Source organism: Lotus japonicus, chromosome 6, assembly GCF_012489685.1.
Source record: "Lotus japonicus ecotype B-129 chromosome 6, LjGifu_v1.2".
NCBI lineage: Eukaryota > Viridiplantae > Streptophyta > Magnoliopsida > Fabales > Fabaceae > Lotus > Lotus japonicus.
The window spans coordinates 52,520,040-52,540,463 of record NC_080046.1 but is presented as its reverse complement, the minus strand read 5'-3'; the positions used below and the strand labels follow the sequence as shown (position 1 = coordinate 52,540,463).

The 20,424-nt window shown below is 35.5% G+C and overlaps 2 protein-coding genes and 1 long non-coding RNA gene across 4 annotated transcripts; 2 read left to right on the top strand and 1 right to left on the bottom strand.

Moving 5' to 3' along the window:
- The first annotated feature begins 136 nt into the window (after window positions 1–136).
- Window positions 137–5,513, top strand: LOC130724259 (uncharacterized). Its single transcript, XR_009014470.1, has 5 exons — window positions 137–1,037; window positions 1,138–1,243; window positions 1,590–1,710; window positions 1,932–1,995; window positions 5,352–5,513. It is a non-coding gene; the product is annotated as an uncharacterized LOC130724259 (long non-coding RNA).
- LOC130724258 (respiratory burst oxidase homolog protein E) lies at window positions 2,040–9,537 on the bottom strand. Of its 2 annotated transcripts, none has more exons than XM_057575454.1 (14): window positions 8,695–9,537; window positions 7,944–8,103; window positions 6,907–6,955; window positions 6,664–6,777; window positions 6,078–6,500; window positions 5,507–5,890; window positions 5,307–5,402; window positions 5,082–5,197; window positions 4,832–4,999; window positions 4,487–4,646; window positions 4,210–4,401; window positions 3,807–3,935; window positions 3,615–3,693; window positions 2,040–2,743 (listed from the first exon to the last, which is right to left on the bottom strand). In XM_057575454.1, exons 1-14 carry the CDS (start codon window positions 9,326–9,328, stop codon window positions 2,634–2,636), a joined length of 2,814 nt encoding a protein of 937 aa, XP_057431437.1. In that variant the 5' UTR covers window positions 9,329–9,537; the 3' UTR covers window positions 2,040–2,633. The 2 variants fall into 2 exon arrangements, with proteins under 2 accessions (XP_057431437.1, XP_057431436.1); XM_057575453.1 differs by having other exon boundaries at window positions 2,042–2,743; window positions 4,210–4,407; window positions 8,695–9,536.
- A 7,667-nt stretch (window positions 9,538–17,204) lies between these two features.
- Window positions 17,205–20,047, top strand: LOC130726740 (uncharacterized). The gene is made up of 3 exons (XM_057578042.1): window positions 17,205–17,529; window positions 18,290–18,757; window positions 19,489–20,047. The coding sequence occupies exons 1-3, from the start codon at window positions 17,508–17,510 to the stop codon at window positions 19,524–19,526; spliced, it is 528 nt and encodes a 175-aa protein (XP_057434025.1). The 5' UTR covers window positions 17,205–17,507; the 3' UTR covers window positions 19,527–20,047.
- The last annotated feature ends 377 nt before the right edge of the window (window positions 20,048–20,424 follow it).

The following is a 20,424-nucleotide window of genomic DNA, read 5'->3' as shown; positions in this document are numbered from 1 at the left end:
AAATTGAGGCATGGTTTTATTTTAAGCTCCTTTTTCTTCACATTTCAAATGATGGTTCTCCTTCACCCTTTTGAGGACATGGATCTTGAAGATGTTGAGGATGAAAACTCCTTTTCTCTTCTCTCTGATGGCCTTGCGTATTTGGAATTTCATGATGACTCCGTTAGAATCTTTTTTTTCTTCGATGGACGTGGGAAAATCTTCGATCCTCCCTAGCCTTAGATCTTTTGCAAGTTATCACTTATAATCCCTTTTGGAAAGACTCTATCGAGTTCACTTCAAAATAAATTTATTCTAATGATTTTCATGCTTTGAATTTTATATATTCATTTTCCATGGCTCGTAAGAAGTAGACTCCTCCATTGATCCTGACCAACTCGTGGGCTTTTAATTGGGTTGAAAAGGAGATGTCCGAGCAACTTGTTGTTGATATGATACTATTGTGGATGTCGGCAATCTTCTTGTAATCAAGGATAAAGTCATTCACAGTTTGTACCTTTGCATTATTTCGAACAAATGTGCTCACGTCTAAACACTTCTTCATGTAATTATTAAGGTAGGTGCGTACCGACACTCTCAAGTTTGCCCTAATCCCCACTTCTTCATGTCCGTGTTTGGATTCTATTAAGTTTTTTCAAAAACTTGTTTAAAGCGGGATCTTTCCATCAAAGTGAGAGTTGGGAATACACCAAGTTTTAAGGTGTTCTAACAACATTTTCTAAAGAGTTCTCCTTTCAATACTTCTCACATTAGTTGAAATTATATGATTGAAACTAAATTGGAGGTGAAACTCCTAATTTTAAAAGAGAGTGTTGATATGAGTTTTGCCTGCATTTTTGGAACACTTTACCTCTTTCATTCGCGCGTTCAGACGTTCCTTGACCCGCATTCTCACTTTCATGCTCGTGCTTCCGACGGTTCTCGCTCGCACTCTCTTCGCGCTCGTTCTAGGGTCCTCACTCTCCAATCTGAACCCTTCTTCTTCCTCTCCCAAGTCGACGAAGCTCATTGTAGGTCTTCGTTCAAGCTCGTTGCAGGTGTTCATCACAATTCTCATATCCCTAAAATGCTAAGCAGTGAACCTCAGGTTTCAGTTATCGTCCTCTTCTCTGATTACCTTTTTGGCTTTCGTTGCAGCTCGAAGTCCTGATGTCGGAGTATCAAACCAGTCCAGATTAACCCAAGTTTGCCAGTTGCCAGGAACAAGTTGCAGAAAATAGGGCCCATGACAACCAATGAGAAGGTAACTCCTCGAATGTACCATCTACCCAAGCTTGAACTAATAGCTTGGGGACTTTGAATTGGGTGATAATTGTATTGCCTTGAACAAAAACTTTTGTACAAATGTTCTTACTGTTTGTCAGCAAATTTGTTGTTTTAACATTGCTACTGTTATTGATTTTCTTTTGGTGCTTGTGGTGCCTTTTGAGTTTTGAATTAACTTGATGCATTATTTTGAGAAGCATGAAGTTTTCTGTAATTTTTAACTGTGATTCCAGTGTTTCATGTTTATTCTTGGGAATTTCTTTTTTTTCTCTTTCTAGTTTAAGTCATTTTCTTATCAATGGTTGGTTTATGGATTTATGCAGGAGTTGATTGATTTAGGGGCTGTAGCGCTTATGGTTCAGGGATTTTACCTCTAGTGTGCAATCCAGCATATTTAACATGCTATAATTTATGAAGAAACAGATAAGAATACACTCACACAAGGTGTCAACAGTCAACATTCATTCCTATATATATATATATATATATATATATATATATATATATATATGCATTTATATATTTGCACTGTTCATGTTATTCCCCAGTTTTTCACTTTTTAGTTCATCAAGCTTAGGTGGCTTAAACTCCTTATCTTCAAACCCTTGTCTCTCAATATTGAACAGACATATTTGCAAAGTTCAATATTTATTTTCTATTTGCAGTTTGAGCAATTCTGTATTAATATCACGAGTGAAAAGCTGCAGCAGCACTTCAACCAGTTATGAGGTTAGTTTTTCATGTGTCTGACAGCTTCAAGCCTTCAACTGTAACTTTTCACTTAGCATGCAATCTGATGTCTATGATGTTCTGCATGTGTTTATGAATTCACTAAAAATTAATAACACCACAATGTTTCTTATCAAATAATAGCAACACAATTATAGAATAAATATACAATTACTACAGATGGAACAATCAGAAATGAGAACAATTATATGCTTTACATATGAATACCAAGGTCTTTCTATTACGCCAGTGCGCAATTTGTTCCCCTGATACATCCCCCACTTCTCCACTAAGAAACATCATAGACTAGTATTGATGTATCATGTATGTATGTAAGTTTGCAGGGAAGCAAATCATAAATAACTAGGTTAGAAGCATGAGGCATTGAGAATACTACTTAGATATTTTACACAGAATTCGTGGTGTAAAATATGCTTAAATGGCCTATGCCTGATACTGATATCTATGTATGCTTTTCTCTGTCATTTGATTTTGCACTATATTATCTTCGTTTAACAAATAATATAATTACACGTTTTTTCCTTCCTATCAGACCTGAACATTTCTTAATTTCCCTTTGAATTGTTCAATTGGTAATTACAAAAGAATACGCAAAAAATTGTTTTTCATTTCCAGCTTCAAAAGTACTCCTTATGAAAGTCAAAGCGTGTGGTTGTCTTGTGGCTCAGCTCAAGTGACAGCTTTTTTAGCTCCTTCGCTAACACTGGCATCCCACAATAGAAAACCCCTGCAAGTTTAATGCATCATTTGCTTGTTAAAATGTTACCAATATTATGCAGTAACGAAGGTGAATTGAGGTTTACAAGTGTACATCAATCTTCTTGTTTGTCATCCTTACATCTGATTGCTCTGTGTGCCGAGGGGGATGCTTTGTCTCCTAATGACTACCATTTTTATTTTGAATCTCAATTATTCGGATTGTTTTTGTTGAAGTTTATAAAAAGAATATTCTAGATAGTATTATAACTTAGGCATAGCTATTTAACTGGTTAAAATCTCATTAACTGATGACTTAATTAACCATTAATTTGGAAATACTTTTCCAAACAATTCCTCTCTGTTCATTGTAATTTTCTTACTTCTTATGTTCTTTGATTCTAATTTGTTAATTTATAACATTGGCATGTTGTTGACTTGTTGTTAAGATGCGATTAACTTCAAATATAAAGAGACTTGATGGTCTCCAAAATAATTTGGAGAAATAATATCAATACAAGTCTAAATTAGAAGATCAAAGTAATTAAGTCTTAAAATTTATGTTCTATGTTAAATTTCATGCTAGAAAATTGTCTGACAAGACATATATTTCTTTCTCCAGAATCTTTGGAACACGTAAGCCTACACTTCCATGTTTCTACCCCTTTCTCTCTCTTAGTCTTCAATTATATTTCATAAAAAATGGTTGATCTGTTTGATTTTAAGTTTATTTGTAGTTTTCTCACCAATCAATCAAGAGATTTCCCCTGTCCTCCTCATGTGAAGCATAGAATAGGCATGTCAATTACAAATTATCTTTTCTCCCTATGTTAGATGAAGAAAAGGGAAAATGTAATCTCTTTTATGAGAAGTAGTTCTGCACATTCTAGCAAGTAATTTACCTACTGTAGAGTACGGATGTTTAGAGGCTATCTTGATGAAAACTTCTCTCCAATTAGGCCGAGCAAAGTGTGTTCTCACCTGCCACAGAAAAAAACAGTGGTACGTTCAGGCGTGTGATTACTTTGAACTGAAACAGAAAATCTGTTTCTCTTGGTTAATAGAATCATAACTTCATGTACAAGAGATCTTACTCGAGTGCCGGAGAGGATGTCAACACCATGTTTTGCATGGTTTAGTGCTTGGATCATGGTGATCAGGGTTGATCTTGCATCCCCCTCTTCATAGACACTTGTAAGATAATTGTGAAGTTCAATTTGACCCTGACTCATGGGAAAAATAGAGAAAGAGGACAGTTATTAAGCTGCTTTGAATCATGATAGTATACATTTCTTTTTAGTTTAAATTATATAGCATATTAGATTAAGTGCATGTTTGGGAACACTTCTACAATTGATTGTGAAGTCAGAATCAATTATGGGGAGAAACTTCTGTGAGTAACTTATGAGATTCAGAATTGATTCTGATGAAAGAGAAGTGATCCAAACATGCTATAAAGGTAGAAACTCTTTTATAAACATGAACATCATATATTACTCTGTGGTCCATTTCCGCAACTTCATCCATCACTCCTTTAAACCATTCAAAGGATCCAGGTTCCCTAGTCACCCAGTAGAAGTAAGCATTTGTTGTCCTTTGTGATCTCTTATTTCCTCCGGGCGTCAAATTTGAAGATGTAAAACTATTCCAGCTCTCATCTGATCTGGTTGTTTCTGTGTTTGACTGATCCTGCACCTAACCTTATTATGAAAATTGATAACTGCTGGTAATAGTGGAATCAACTTATGAAAGGCAGCCAAAGTATGGATAGTACCATTGATTCATCACTTGCTCTCGTGTTATTGAGAAGATCTCTGAGAATACTAATGAAAGGAGTTGCTCCAATTCCTAATCCTATGAGGAGTAGTACATCAAAATTCTTGAAATCTTGTGCTGGAGCTCCGTAAGGGCCATCAACAAACAGTCTCGGATGCCTGTGTACCAAAAATCTATTTTAGTGATGGCTTAATTACATTATTTATCGATTTAGTTTCATGAATACTTGATTTTGGTCACTATAGTTTCGATTGCACAAATTATGTCTCTTTACTTTCAAAATTAAACAAATTTGATCTAGATGTTAACTTGCATGCATGAAAAAATTATGGGCTATACTTACTCTCTTTGATCCATTTGGACTAGTTCACCAAATGTTGCATTACAATTTACTGGAGGTATGTCATCTTCGGTGAAAAGTAGCTTAAGTTCTTGCGTCCAGTCTCCTACTGTGCGGATGTGCACACTTAGGTACTCATCTCCTGGTGCTGAGGTAATGGAGAATGGATGCCTAAAAGGTCATGTGCTCATATACCATAAGATTGATGATAAATTGATAAATTAATAAACCTGAGAGCTAGATCCACACTCACCATTCAAATGGAGAGATTTTTGGGCATTGCAAAAATATGTACTGTCCACTTTTGTACTTAAATCCATTAGGCTTTGACATGATTAAGCTAAAGACATTTCCTGGTAGCACCGAAACCTGCAAGGTCAAAATTAGAAAATATAAACAGCAAAATATTATGTGATATCATTTTTCATGCTATGTCTCCAAGTTTTTGGATGAAGGAATAAGGACTTGTTTTGATTACCTTCTGAATTTTTACTGCATAATGCTTTGATCTACTTGTTCGCAGAGTACGCTCTGCTATGTACAACAACAGTGGAACGGAGATATACATCCATGTCTGAAATTAGAAGGGGGGAAATTTCTTCAACTTTATCAAGGTGGTGTACTTTAGGCAACATTCACTTTTCTCATGCTTATGTAGATTGTAGTTAAAATTCTTACTGTTTTATTGTACCACCGATGGGTTAAATTCAAGAATGATCCATGGATGAACAACAAAATGTAGACAACACCAAGAAGGTGGTGTGAGTACCAAAATGCATTAAAGCCCGTCAATCTGTTGAGAGGAGGAGGAAGCCTGACTGCATTTCTCCGGAAGTGGTGAGTTGCCAGAGTAAAAGAGATGGCCATCAAAGTAACCATTGAGATTCCAGTCACGCCTTCAACGCCGGTAAGAAGTGTTTTATATGTGGGCTTTTTGTTATTGAAATCTGAAGCTATAAGTGAAAACTCTTCTGGGGATGAATTTATGAGAAGTGGAAAATCGCATGCAAGGTGATTGCCTGCATGAACAACGACTCCAACAACTATTGCACAAGCAATTATCTGTGAACAGGTCAGGGGAAATATCAAACTGTCAACTAATTTATACTAGTTTTGAGTTAAATATGCCACTAGAGGGCGAGTGAACCAATAAATGTCATGAGTTTTGAAATTATCATTTTTTACCAATCAAAAAGACAAGGGTTGAAATTAACATTTTTTAGTGATTAAGCGGGAGATGTTCGATTACCTTGTGAAAATTAATATTGTCATCAAAGGGGACAATTTTCCTCGCTCTGGTGGAGCGAAGCCATGTCAACGTGTTTCGACAAACTGGTAGAAGGATGAGAGCCATGTTGAGCTTCAGTGTCTCTGCGGCACCTTTGGCTACCGGTAAGCAGTAACCCATGACTTGGAAAGATGTTCTGTTTCTATACTGGTAAAATTTCCAGGCAAAAAGGGAAGCAGTGGTAACTAACCACAGGAACAACACCCAGCCCCTTCTCCAATATTCTAATGCAAGACATTGGAGTGTTCTGCACAATCTTTGGATCTCATTTTTGTGCTTTAGACCAGTCATGTTTTGACTCCAGCTAACACTTGAGGTGCTCAGTTGTCTGCTGTAGTTCATGTATCTATCCTTTTGTAATAACAACATTTCTAGCTGCCATAACTGAATCAAGGGCCAACATTTGAAAGGGTCAAGTAAGGGTAATAGAAAGTGTAATGTATAAATGAGCAAATCTGATATATCTCCAAAAATTGGATGACACTAATTAATAGATAGCTTTTATTTTTAAGGAATTGTTTTAAGTTTCACTCTTTCCCACTCTTACCTCAATATAACCTAGATTTTCTGGATCCAATTCTTCCATTATTAACGCAGCGTATCCTTCAGCTTGTTCTTTTAGCTTCGATAGCTTGTTTGCGGAAGCACTAAGCATTATGAGCTGTTGAATAAAATTGAAAACGTTAATACCTGATTACTGGATGTTAGCAGATTGTAGAGGATATGTCATCCCTTTCTTTTTATTGAATGAAATATAGTTATTTATTTGCTTTAGCATCCTAAATCTTACCTCTTGTACTTCCTCCCGGGTAATTCTTCCATCTTCATTACTGTCTGCCCTGAAATAAGTATAAACTTTAATCTAACTTTTTAATAATACAGTTCCTGTTCTCCCTACAAGAAGCTGCAAAATGAAGTTGCATCTTTATCTTTAGACAACATAATTCGAGGTACCAAGATCCTCTCATGTGTTATCATATGAAGTTTTTATGTTTATATCTCTTTTCATTTGTATTAAATATGTGAGATTCATTAAATTTTTGTGAAGAAAAAAATAGATACAATGTTTCACTTGACATTATCATATCATAAGGAATTGTTTGTCCTCAATATGAGAATAGTCTTTTAAGTGAGATCTAATCATGAATTTTAAAGTTCGTCACATCTAATCATTGTTAAGTGGTTACATAATCATTAAATAACTTATAATTCTAATCACATGTAATTAAATTTGACGATCATAATTTATTCATACAATTCTCATATAAAAATATCATTTTCATGATAAATCTATGCTCATGTATGTGTTGTTGTAAAGGAAACTTAAAGAAAAAATAACAAAACTCAAGTGAAATGCTTGTTTAAAATATGAAGTAAAAGACAGGCAAGGGGAAACAATTATTAGAAAAGAGATAAGTCAAACCCCTGAAAGAGAGAGAACTAGAGAAGGAAACAACTCAACAAGAACTTATAAAAATAATGAATCTAAGACAAATTTTAAATATTTTGTTGGATAAAGTTACAAGTTAAATATTAGAGCACATATCTGAAGTTTTTTTTGTATAAAAATTTATCGATTGTTGTAAAAAAACATTTAAGCTGAAATATAATCCGAAATTTCAATTACGATGATGATCAAGTTAAAACGGATTATAGTATAAGGATAAAATAAAATAAAAATCTTAGAAGAATAAAATTAATAATAAATATTGCTGTAAAGTAAATTCATACATCAAATCAAACATGTTAAAATCTTGAGGGTGGTGATGGAAAAAGACATATATTTTCTTGTGATTCTATAATGAAAATGCTGAGGTAAGTACTTACATGTCAAAGAAAATCTGAAGGCGAGCATCAAAGCTCTGGTCAGAAATTTGTTGCCAGAAGTGGTGCAGCTCTTCTTTGGTTATCTTGCTCGCTTTTCTTCCTTTCCTTCGAGCTAATGCATCAAATACTCCCACCGCAAATTCCTTAGAATCATCCATCCCTTTCAATTAGCAAAATTGAGATTATTTTGAGCAAAATTGTATTTTAAACAATTTGAACAAAAAGTTTTTGTTAGGTGATGAGTTAAGGGAGCTCAATACAAGAAAACACGCAAAATAAGCCAACACGAAGAAAATCATCTAGAAAACTCAACACCTAATACTCTATCTTACACTTAAATTCTTCATTTGTGACAAAAAGCAACAAATAGGAGGGCATATAATTTTTTTAGTAATGGAATGATACATAAAGGACTAACCGAGTATCTATGCATATACTCTTCAAGCATTTTTTTTTCTTTCAATATTTCCTATTTTTTAACCTATCATGTCGAAGTTATAATTCAATATTTATACAGTGATCTTATCATATCATCATATATCTATTACATTTTCTATTCTCTTCCTTTCTTACTTGAAGTGTTATACACCACCCTTCCTGTTTCTATCAAACAATTTCCTTTTACTATAGGTTTTTAAAAGAAATTAAACAAAAAAACAAATCATATTTTCATGAATTCTTGATGTAATGGCAGTGAATTTTCATGCACCAAAAGCTGTAATTATTTTCATGGCAATGAAACAAGACTTACCAATGCATCCACCAAAGTCTTCTCTTGCCAGCAGCCCATCCTTGGCCAGCGACCCAAACCTCTCCTCCACCTTCCTCCACAACTCCTCACCAGCTTCACCGGACTTACTAATAAACCTCAAACCTTTCAAAGCTCTCTGCGCACTCGATCTCGTCCTCTCCAGCTTCGCCTGCATTCTCCGCGCATTCCTCGCACTCTCCACCGGATCCTCCACACTCTCCGTCGACGACGCCGACGTCCTCATCGACATCGACCGCAACCACGGAAACTTCCTCCGAATCCTCGACGTGATCGAGAGATTCTTGGACAAACTCCTCGCCACGGCTCCGGCACCGGAGGCGGAGGTTCCTTCATCTCCGGTGGCGTGACTTGACGAGGAGGAAGTTCCGGCGCCGGAGGAAGCCGGCGCCACGTTGCAGAGGACGACGGCGTCGTCTTCGAGCTCCAATGTAATCTCAACTAGTTCCTTGTGGTGGTTGGTACGGAGGTCGTTGAGAAAAACCGGCAACATAGAGCTGTAACCATGTGACGGCGCGTGTCCTTCTGAAGCCGGCGGTGAGGAAGTTCTGAGATTCTCCGGCGAGTCGGTTTCGATATCGCCGGTGCTATACCTACCAAAAGACGACGTTCTCATTGAAAGATTGATGAAGCTTGATAGGTCTAACAATGCGGTTTATGTGTTGTTCAATATATTCTATCTCTATCTCTAGAATGAATATGAATATTGCTTGAAGTTAGAGAGAGAGAGGAGAATGTTTGAGACTTGGAAGCGAGAGTAGAAGAAGCTAGAGAGAGAGAGTTATTGGGTCACACGTTTGAGCATGAAGGTTGTGTTAGAGTATAAATAAAAAGAAATGAAGTTACGAAACGCAAGAGGAAGAGGAAGTTTAGAAAACAAGACAAACACCTTTCAACGAATTCGCACACACACGATTTCAACGCCAATTGAGCTTTCCGCACCTGCGAGAGGAGTAGTTGGGAAATGGGATCTTCCATTTTTTAGTATTTTCTTTCTTGTAACACACCAAATTAAATTTTGGGAAATGGGGCCTTTAGTTTTTTTCCCAAAAAATAAAAAAAAACAAATTAAGAACTCCCTCCATACCTCATGAATGTAAGAAAAGTGTGAAAATAAATATGACACCAATCAATAATAAAAAAAAAAAATTAACCAAAAAATATAAGAAGAGTGTCTTAATGGCCTTTTGCATTGTATTTGCCATTAATGCGTCTATCACTTCAATAGCTTAGCTTGAATTCTTGAGATGTGAGTCAATAAATGAAGAATATTGCCAATAATACTATACACCTTCCGGTCACTATTATAAGTAAAAGTTAGTTTTTTAGATTCATTTAATAAATGATGTATGTGGTCATTAAAATGGTCACATACATCATTTATTGAATGAATCTACAAAGCTAACTTTTGCTTATAATTATGACCGGAGGGTGTACTTTATTATGTCTCTTATCAAAATTATTCAATTCTTTTTCCTTTCAATCTCATTTTTACTTTTTTTTATTTGTCTTTTCTTTTATCTCAAAGTAAGTGTGTCAAATCATTGTTGTATCAACAAGTATCCAAAAGTATTCCACTAATCAATGAAGTTTTTTTCTACTTTTTTTCTAGTATTGATTTATTCGCACTTATATTTTTCTTCAATTTCATATTCACACATTTTTTTTATTTTACCTCTTTTTTTCTATTTATATTATATCATCTACCATATCTCTTATTTCTTAATTATCTCATAAAGGTGGAGATGAATAAAATATGTGAATGACACATTATTCAATTCTTTTAAGGCTTTAATTAAGCATTCGGAACTAGTTTTCACCTGTGCTTTTTCTTTTGGAGAATTGGTGTGGGTCCTATAGTTTGTGAAGATCATCGTTTGGCCCCTGCTCTCTGCTAGCGGGTTCCAGCTTCTGGTGTAGTTTTCAGAGTTCTGTTTTCCTCTGTTTTGGTTTTGCCTTCTTATTCTTTCTTTTTACCCATTCTTTGTAGTTCATTTTACCCCTAGCCTAGTATCTCCTTAATATTAATTTGGCTTAAAAAAAAAAACCTGTACTTTTTCTTTTTCTTCATTATGGGTTAGAAAAAAAAAAGGAGAGAGGAATATGGACTCACATATATTGAAAAATTTCGGATAGAGAGGGAGAGGGTATTAGTATTCAAATGCTTTGAAGGAATTGTTTAAAAAAATCAAGAAAAATACGGGGTGGTTAAAATTTGGTAGCCATAAAGGAGGTGTGTATACATGAACTATCGTCAAGGTGTAAGGTAAATGAAGGCGACCTAGAATCGGATTAACCAAAGCTAAAACAACGTAAGCCATGCTTTTGCACGTACAATAAATTGTACTATATATTTCCCTATTGTAGTCTCTCTCTCCCTCTCTTTGTATATATGTCTTTGTGTCTCATATATAGCGGTGAATTATGTGACACAACGCCTATATTTAATCATGAATGATCAAAGATTAAAACATAAATTTATTAAAGAATAAGAGACGTACATGTGTAAACACTAAGAGCTCATTTAGTGTGCCGTATTAGGCATAATTATATAAGCTTATATAATACATTATAGTCTTATCCATTGTTTGGTGCTCACATTGTATAGTATAAACTTATACATCAATCATCTCTTATACATTAAAATGATGGATTATTTAATTCACCATATAGATGATGAATAATGCATGATAAGAGTGTGATGTATAAATTAGCTACTTGAATATATTTAATCAACTGCCACCACCACCACCCTCCACCACCACCGCTATCATCACTACCACCACCACCACCACTGCCGCCACCACCACCACGCTCCACCACTACCGTCACTACTGCCACCACCGCCGCCACTACCACCACTGCCGTCGCCGCCACCACCCCCATTGTGTGATACTGTCATCGTTATCGCCACTACTATCACTGCCGTCTCCACCACTACCGTCGCCGCCACCACCCTCCACCGTTGGCACCGCCACCATTACCATGCTCCACCACTGCCACCATCGATATCGTCATTGTTATCGCCACTACCACCACCGTCGCCGTCACCACCACCCTCCACTACCGCCACCACCACCACCACCTTCGGCCACCACTGTCATGCTCCACCACTGCCACCATCGTTGATACCGTCATCGCTATCACCACACCGTCACCCCCGCCACCACCATCACCCCCCACTACCACGCCGCCACCACCACCGCCGCCACCACCACCCACCATCCACCACCACCGTCACCATCATCACTTTCCAATACCACCACCACCCCCACTGTCGTCACGAAATTATACAATGTATGACCAAACGCTGTATAGTATTAAAATTTTATCAAGCCTTATTCAATCAGGTCTTTTACTATCATGTCTTATATTATACTGTATACCAAACAGACTATTAGAGCAAGCATGGGAAGGAGGGTGAATTAAGTGTACTAAAATTTAACAATTTTAATAATCTGTTACTGGTTCTATGGCAATTTGTTACCGGCGAATTGATAATTTGTTTTTGAGTAATGATATGTACACACCTCATTTTATAAACACTTCATTTCCACCTATTTTTATTTCTATCTCTCTCCTCTTATCATCTATCACATCTCATACTTACTCTCTCTTACTTTTTCTTTTCTTCCTATCTCTCTCCTCATTCCACCTCTTTCCACCTCTCTTAGAGGTGTGAAAGAATCATTATTGTTTGTTTTTAGTTCCCAATTTAAGGTTACCAAAGCAGAAATTTAACAAGAATCAAAATTAACAATAATAAAATGCAATTAGAGATAGAACTCAAATCATATGAATCTTGATTAACATTTACGATTAGAGATAGAATCTTTAAAGAAACCTAATATTGCAAGATAATGTAATATATAAGTCCCTCTTGAACATAAGCCCGATGTTCATAGACCTTAATTAGCAGAATAGTGTGTAACAGAGAGAAAGAGAAGATGCATAGAATTCTCCTAGAAAGGACTAGAAATATGTTGCGAGCTACAAGATTAGCCAAGTTGTTCTGGGCAGAATCAGTGAATTGAAAACTGCCTGTTACATGATAAACAATTATGATTTGTTTAAAGACACACTGATGAACATGTGAAGAGGCCAAAAAATTAAGTGATTTTTTGTTACATTGTTTAAATGTCTTGTGTACGTGATGTACAACTCACAAGAAAGAAGTAAGTTGGTTCCAAAATTCATGATTCTTGGACTATATAATAGAGTAATGTTGGTTAATTTCAATGAAATATTCTCTCTACTAGTTAGACCACTATCGATTTCAAAAAAGACTTATTACCACTATAAAAGTAATATTGGCTATGTGTGATGCATTTGACTCACATATCTTGAACATTAATTTGGATGAAAAAAGTAAAAACTCTGTAAGTTATTCAAATTATAGAAATAATGAGTTCCATATGGAGTTATGTACACTCTTTTTTAAAGTGCACTCCGTGCAAATCCTAATATTGATGAGTGAGTAATTATATGCTCATACTTCTTTTTTTTCTTCAATTATTTTTTCTACATATTTTTCTTCTATTTCTCTTATTCTTTGATATCTCTCACTTGTATTTCTTTTAGTTTTTAATCTTTTATGGCGGAGTTTGAATTTAACTTATTGGTAACGAGCTAATTAACCATCATGTGGCGAGACTTAAATTCTGAGTTGAGTATTTTAAAAACGTCCTGTGGGAAATTTGTTAGGGGTCCTTGTCTTCCTAATCTTCATCTCGTTTTTTTATGGCAATTAACTTGCGAGCTTAAAGTGCTGTCTCTAAGATAATGAGATGAGGTTGGCTTTTCCAAACTACCACATTTTATTTGACTTTTGATGTATGAACTGTTGCATTCAACTAGTAGTTTGTAGTAAAACGTTTGCTTCACCATGATAGATTTTCATAGACCACAATAGGCAGCTATTTACTGAAAACAATTCATTACCAATTAAAGAGATGCAAGATAATTAATGGTTCAGATTACATTTCAACTTCTTCCCCTTCCTTGTTTTTACCTTTGACAAATCGTGTCTATATATTATTAAACGGAAAAAGTTTGGTTAAACCCCACACTTGAGAGAGACATGGCTATAAAATAGAAAAATGGGTGATATGATGATTAATGTGATAAAAAAATAATAGCGATATAAAAAAAGATATTAGACGTCAAAAAAAGAAGAGAGAGTATGCTTTTTTTAAGCCAAATTTTATATAAAAAAGCAAAAGGGGGGTGCTTATGTGAAAATGATATGGAAGTCATGAAAATAATGGTGTAAATAAATTAAAACCATGTTATTATATAATTCCTCATAATATCAATAAATTTTAGTGTGTGTAAACTATATAAATTAGAAAGAGCTTGAACATTTCAAAATGGGACTAGCTGTACTCCCACCATGTCATGGTACTGCATGTAAATTGTACTGATTGATTCACAAAAAATGAAGGACACTACTGTGTTTTTCTTGAGCAGCACTTCGGGTTTTAGGTGGAACCTACAAATCAACTCGTATATGACAAATTGTTTGTTGAACTGGAATTTGTGATACTCGATCATTGGGTAGAGTCGTCATGGGAAACATGATTCCCTGTGACAGCTACACAAAATCTAATAAAAGTATACAAGTCCAATTAATCACAAGTCTAATAAGCAGGCTTGATCATCACATTAATATTTTTAACCTAATTAATAACTTCATAAGCAAGCAAATTAATTACATGGCCATGCATGCATTTGGTTCTCTCAAATCAATATTCAAATTGCCTATGAATGAAGCAAAGGATTTGTAAGAGAAAAGCATGAATCCTTAGCCACTTAAATTTCTGGAAAAGTTTAGTTCGTGTCATCTGATGATAGACCTAAAATGTTGATCTTGTTTTATTGCTTTAACATGAATAAATGCTCCTACTAGATGAGTTCTTATATATACACAAAACATGTGCGTGCGGTGTGACAAACGTGAAGTGAAAAAGAAAAACGTTTAATTGAGGTTTTCATCCTCCGTCAATAAACACGCAAACTTTGTAGCGTTTCGTGTAGCATTCTCAAACCATCATGGTTTCTTTAAATACACTTTAAATTGTGGTGGTCCAGGGTTCGAATCCTGGAAAGAAACTTTGAAGAGATTTTCTAACTTACTAACAACTAATCACTAACATTTGCCTATAATAAAAAAAAATCAATCAAATTATTTCTGGATTATGATTTATATATTTTTTAATTCACTAGAAAATATTGTGCATATTGAAAAATCTTCTATAATTAATTCTCAAACCATAACTAATTCAGGAAATTAAAAATACTTATACAAAAGGCTTAATACATCAGAAGGCCCCTGTAATTGTAAAGGGAATCAAATCCAGGGCCTAGAAAATTTTTGCATCAAATTGGGTCCCTAGAATTTTTTTTTTAATTCAATTAAGGCCAAAGTGTGTCTGATGCTGAAGTGGCTTCAATTTTAGCATACTCAGCAATTCCACGTGGCATTTTGATTTTTTTTAAATTGATAAATTCTAATACTTAATTTTTTTAATTCCAAGTCATAAATTAAAAACAAAGACTTAATAAAATCTTAATGCAAAACCTAAACTAATCACTAATAATCCCTAATTTAATCTAAAAACCTAATTAACCTATTCAGCCCCAAATTGAGTCCTAAATCTGAATATTAGAAAGAACACAACGATAGTGAAGGAGAGAAGCGAAGGTGGATGATGGTGGATGATGGTGTTTTAGGGATTTCAAGCAAGGTGGCCTTGGTGAAGAAGAGGAGGGGCGATGGAGAGGTTTTGACTGTGGGAGGTGATGGAGGAGAAGGTGTGGTGGGGGGATTTAGGGGTTTTGACCAGGAAGCCATGGTGAAGAAGAAGAGTCGGCGACGGCGGCGGAGGGGAAGTTATGGAGGAGAGGGTATGGGTGGTGGCCGCCGGTGGGGAATGAAGAAGGAGAAGAAGCTAGAGAAAGAAAGAAAGAAAAAGAGAGAGATGGGTGTGATGAATCTGAGTGTTTTCTGCTCTTGTTCTTGCACACACTGTTGTTGCTCCTTATTCTTCCCCATTTTCAAAGAATCTGGTCTCAAATCATCATCACAGGGTTGGAACTCGCCGGAGAAGACGACAATGGCAGCGCCGGCGGTGGCTCGTGAGTGGATTGGTAGCCAGGAGAGGTTGTGTGTCATGTGGTGCTGGGGGTGGGGATGGGGTTTCGGTTGCAGGTGGAGTTGGGGGTTGGGTGGAGTTTTGGTTTGGCCGTTTGGGGGTGGGGGTTGGAGGTTGAGGTTGAGGTTTGGGAATGGTGTTGGAGGTGGATGTTGAGGTTGCAGGTGGGGTGGATGTTGCTGGGTTTAGAAGATGAAGGTGTTGGGTGTTGAAGATGAGAAGGATGAAGATGATGGTGTTGAAGATTAGATTTTTAAATTAGGTTTATTAGATTATTAGGTTGTTTAGTTTAGGAATATTAGATTAGATTTTTATTAAGTTTTTAAATTTTTTTTTCTGATTATTTTGTTGACTTGGAATTAAAAATTATTATTTTAATATTTTTTAATTAAAAAAAAATTATAAACCACAACTTTACTGCCATCATCACCGCCACCACTTTACTGCCACCACCCACAACCATTGTCGCAGGGCTTGCCCAACACTAAAAGATGTTTAAAGCGAACTTTAAAGTGAGACTTTTTTATCTAAAAAAATATTTCTTTATTAAAACTTTTTACGTAAAAATAACATGTCTTTTTCAACTGATAATAAAACTAATTAATTTAATCTTTGTTGAGACATGACTGATCTAAGATAAGATCTTATTAATTTTAATTCTAAAATGTGGGGATTACTTAGTAAAAAAATTGTTTTTTTGAGGCCTAAAGCCCTTGCTTGGATGGCTTTGCCCTTGGGCCGGTCTTGCACTATCGTCGTCGCTACTACTACTGCCACAACTACTACCCTCCACTAAACATATGTTTGTTTCAATTTAAATGACATGGTAAATACGCAGTGTATGGCCAAACACCATATAATATTAAATTTTTATCATATCTTATATTTTAAGACATAATATTATTAGACTACTATCATTAGGGGTGTCCAGCGGTCGAATTCGGGCGAGTTCGGGCCCAAAACGCGGTTTTGATCGGGTGAAAATGGCCAAAACTACAGATCCGCCACTGTCTGACACAAGCTTCCGGGTTCATCATATCGGTCGCCAGTCGGTTTGGGCTGGTTCTAATTTGTTTGGACAGCCCTAACTATCAAGACTTCATATTATATAACATACTAAGCATATCCTTAATGTTATGCCCGACAGTTCACCGGTGGACCATTTTATAGCATCCCAAATCTATTTATTAGTTTCTTTCTTTGGGTTGTCCTTCTGAACGTGCCATTTTTCATTTTGCTGTTTTTGATTTGCGAAGGGGCACATTTTGGTTGTATAATATAGAGTCTATATATTATAGACCGTTGGCTTGGCTATGCTGGCTGGATGTAAACAGAAAAACAGGACTCCCCCGAGAGCAACGCTTTACCGAGAAACAAATGCAAACGAAACAACACCATATCAACAACATACAATTCAAGTTCTATTTTTCCGCCGATTATTCTGCGTGCAAAGATTCAACACCATTAACCTTATCTTTCCTTTTTCGAATCCTTTCCTTCTAAGAATTTGATTCAGATAAAGCCATAATTATCACCACCATTTAACTGATCTTGCAACATTCAAGAGCTCGCTAGCTAGCTCTGCTTCCACTTCCGAAGCTTCATGGCTGCCATTTATCCTCTGGTTCACAGCTGAAGCTGATGCTCCTCTCATCATTATCAGGTAATAATTCATGTTTCATTTTCTAATTCACTATTCACCCTTAGACATGATTAACAAGATTAAATGTTCATTCTTCTTTGGCTTAATGATCTGTGGGGATCATGGTTTGGAATTGTTTCATTTGTTATAAACAAATTAGTCATCATATCATATCAGATCAGAACCTGATGATCCCGGATTCATGAAATTGAAACAGGGCACCGGATCTTGATTTATCAATGTAATTTAAAAACTCAGACAATGTGGCTTTGATGGAACAACAACATTCCCATATTTTCTATCAAAACATTAATAAATAATCAGGGATGGCTAATATATATATTATTTTTGGTATAAACCATACGTATGTGTTACGGACTATTGCGGATTAGGGATTCAGTCGCAGTTAAGACTCTTCATTCCTCCATTTGGTGTATTGTGCTAAAATCAAACCTGATAGCTCTACCCGCACATGAAAATATAGATTATTGATTTCCTACCTTGTTTTGATGATAATTTTGGTAATTTGGGATAATTGAGATTATCAGGGAAAATTTCATTTTGGCCATTGGTTATTTTGATTGAAGTTGAACATCATTTTTCATTTCCCCTTCCAGTTCTGTATTTGCTTTCTATATTTAAACACTTCTAGTTGAGGACTCAAATTTTGGGTTTGTTTTATACATGCAAATCATAACATATGATGTAGTATGTCACTATCTAATCTAGAATCAGATCCACTGAAATTGGCTGGGATTTTTTTTGTGTGGTGAAAGTTAAGTTATGGATCAAGGTGGAAGCTCCAAAGTAACAGGAATCAGGCAAATTGTGAGATTGAAGGAAATACTTCAAAAGTGGCAAACTGTGACCTTAGGCTCAAAACCTTCCCTTCCTAACAAATCTGATGCAACTGATCATCATGGGAGTAGATCACCAATAATTAACAGAAGGATAAAAGACATTGTGAGTTGTGACTCTGATGAGGATAGCTGCCAAAGTCCAGAGCCGCCGTGCGATGTTCCGAAAGGCTATTTGGCAGTGTATGTTGGACCGGAGCTTCGGAGGTTCATCATTCCCACCAGCTATCTTACACACTCTCTCTTCAAAGTGTTACTGGAAAAAGCTGCTGATGAATTCGGGTTTGACCAGAGTGGTGGGCTCACTATCCCTTGTGAGATTGAGACCTTCAAATTCCTCCTCAAATGCATGGAGAACCAGCAGAATGGGCACCATGAAGATGACAACTCCTGTAAGTTACTTATTAGCATTACTTGCTGTTATTCCAATTATGCAGAAAAGATTCAAGTAAATTTTAGCTTCTCCTTTTGTCTGAATCAATTTGGACAAAAGCTACTCACAGATAGTATGTTTGGACCAACTTCTCTTTCTTTACAATCAATTACTTAGAAGCTTATCATAAAAGCTTCGCTCCATAATTGACTGTCTTTATAATCAATTGTGAAAGAATTACCAAACATGCACAAAAACTTTTACTCATATTTGATTTTGATTTTGATTTTAGAGTTTAGAGTCAAATGTAGAATAGTTTCCAAACGCATACTTTGGGTGTGTTTATATTAGTATTGTCACTATTGGTTTTGGATTTTGGTAAAATTGAGTTGAAATTGAAGTGACATATGTTTGGATAAAACTATATAAAAAGTGATTTTTGTAGGGCAATATTCTAAATTGATTATTTTCAACATAAAAACTATCATCTCTAACTTCTAGCATAATTGAATTTGAGAATGAAATCAATTCTCCAAATTGAGTCTCAAGCATCGATACTATATATCAACCAAAATGATTTTACTCTTTTTATCCGAATTGATTTTAGTCTACCAAAATTGATTATAGGGTTTCCCAAAGCATATATACTATGCTCATTTAGCTTTTTCATCATGGATCCAGCTAGATTTATTTTGGTTGTTTGTTCTTTTTCCTGTTTCACTAACATTCAGAATCCTGATGAAACTGCAGCTGGACACAGGAACTTTGGAAGAGTAAGTAGTTGCTAGATCACTGTGGAGGTCGACGTCATAGGTTGGCTTCTTCTTGCTTCCATTTTTTTTTTTGATTTCTTATGTGAAAAAGAATGGTAGGATATCCTAGTTAGAAACAAAGACTTCAAGTGCCCTGGCAACAATTTGCTGATAGCTAGAGCGTGCTGTCTTTGCCTCCATTTACTTTTCTAACTAGAAACCTTTGAATTTTTATTGAGCCATTCTATCCACTTAGGGATGTGAAAATGATTAGCATGTTCGAATCAGCTTTTTTTTTCTCAGCGTCAATTCTATTATCCAGAAACTTCTCGCAGAACTTCATTCTAAGAATTGATTTTAAGTTTAGAATTAATTATGTAAGAAATTCCAAACATGCTATGAGTATTTTTTGTATGTGAGGGTATCTGTTAAGTGTATTATTTTGAGATGTACTGTGATCATTATTTGACCTGATTAAGGATTGGTTTGTCTTTAAATTGGTCTCATAATGAGATTCTCTGGCTGCTTCAAACTCATATTTCAGGGCTTTCCTTGAACTTCCCATATATGCTTTTCCAGACACGAAAATAAAATAGCTGAAGTGAATAATGTGAACATGTGCCTTTGTGTATATTGATTATTGAATCAACTATTAAAATCCAATTTCGAGCTGTCACGCTTCTATTCAGATCATATGTTATATTCCTTAATAAACAACAGCTTATAATTCCAGTTCGTGATCTCTTGAAAATTATGCATCCGTCGTGCATCTAATGCGAGCACATGCTGGAGAAGTCATAAGTTCATAGCATCAATATGATGCCTTAGAAGATTTCGTATTTATTCTTCCTAGTTTCCATATTCAAGTAAGGATAATAAAGCAACTTGTGTTTTATCAATTTTTAGGAATTAAATTGAAAAACTCATTGAAAAT

Bases quoted from the DNA above. Each gene is read 5' to 3' on its own strand.
- LOC130724258 (XM_057575453.1), bottom strand. From the start codon at position 9,328: ATGAGAACGTCGTCTTTTGGTAGGTATAGCACCGGCGATATCGAAACC. The intron at 6,956-7,943 runs GTAAGTACTTAC...TACTTATTTCAG, and splicing joins CTTCAGATTTTCTTTGACAT to GGCAGACAGTAATGAAGATG. The intron at 5,198-5,306 runs GTAATCAAAACA...TTGACCTTGCAG, and splicing joins ATGCAGTAAAAATTCAGAAG to GTTTCGGTGCTACCAGGAAA.
- LOC130726740 (XM_057578042.1), top strand. From the start codon at position 17,508: ATGCTCCTCTCATCATTATCAG. The intron at 17,530-18,289 runs GTAATAATTCAT...GTGAAAGTTAAG, and splicing joins GCTCCTCTCATCATTATCAG to TTATGGATCAAGGTGGAAGC. The intron at 18,758-19,488 runs GTAAGTTACTTA...ATGAAACTGCAG, and splicing joins CCATGAAGATGACAACTCCT to CTGGACACAGGAACTTTGGA.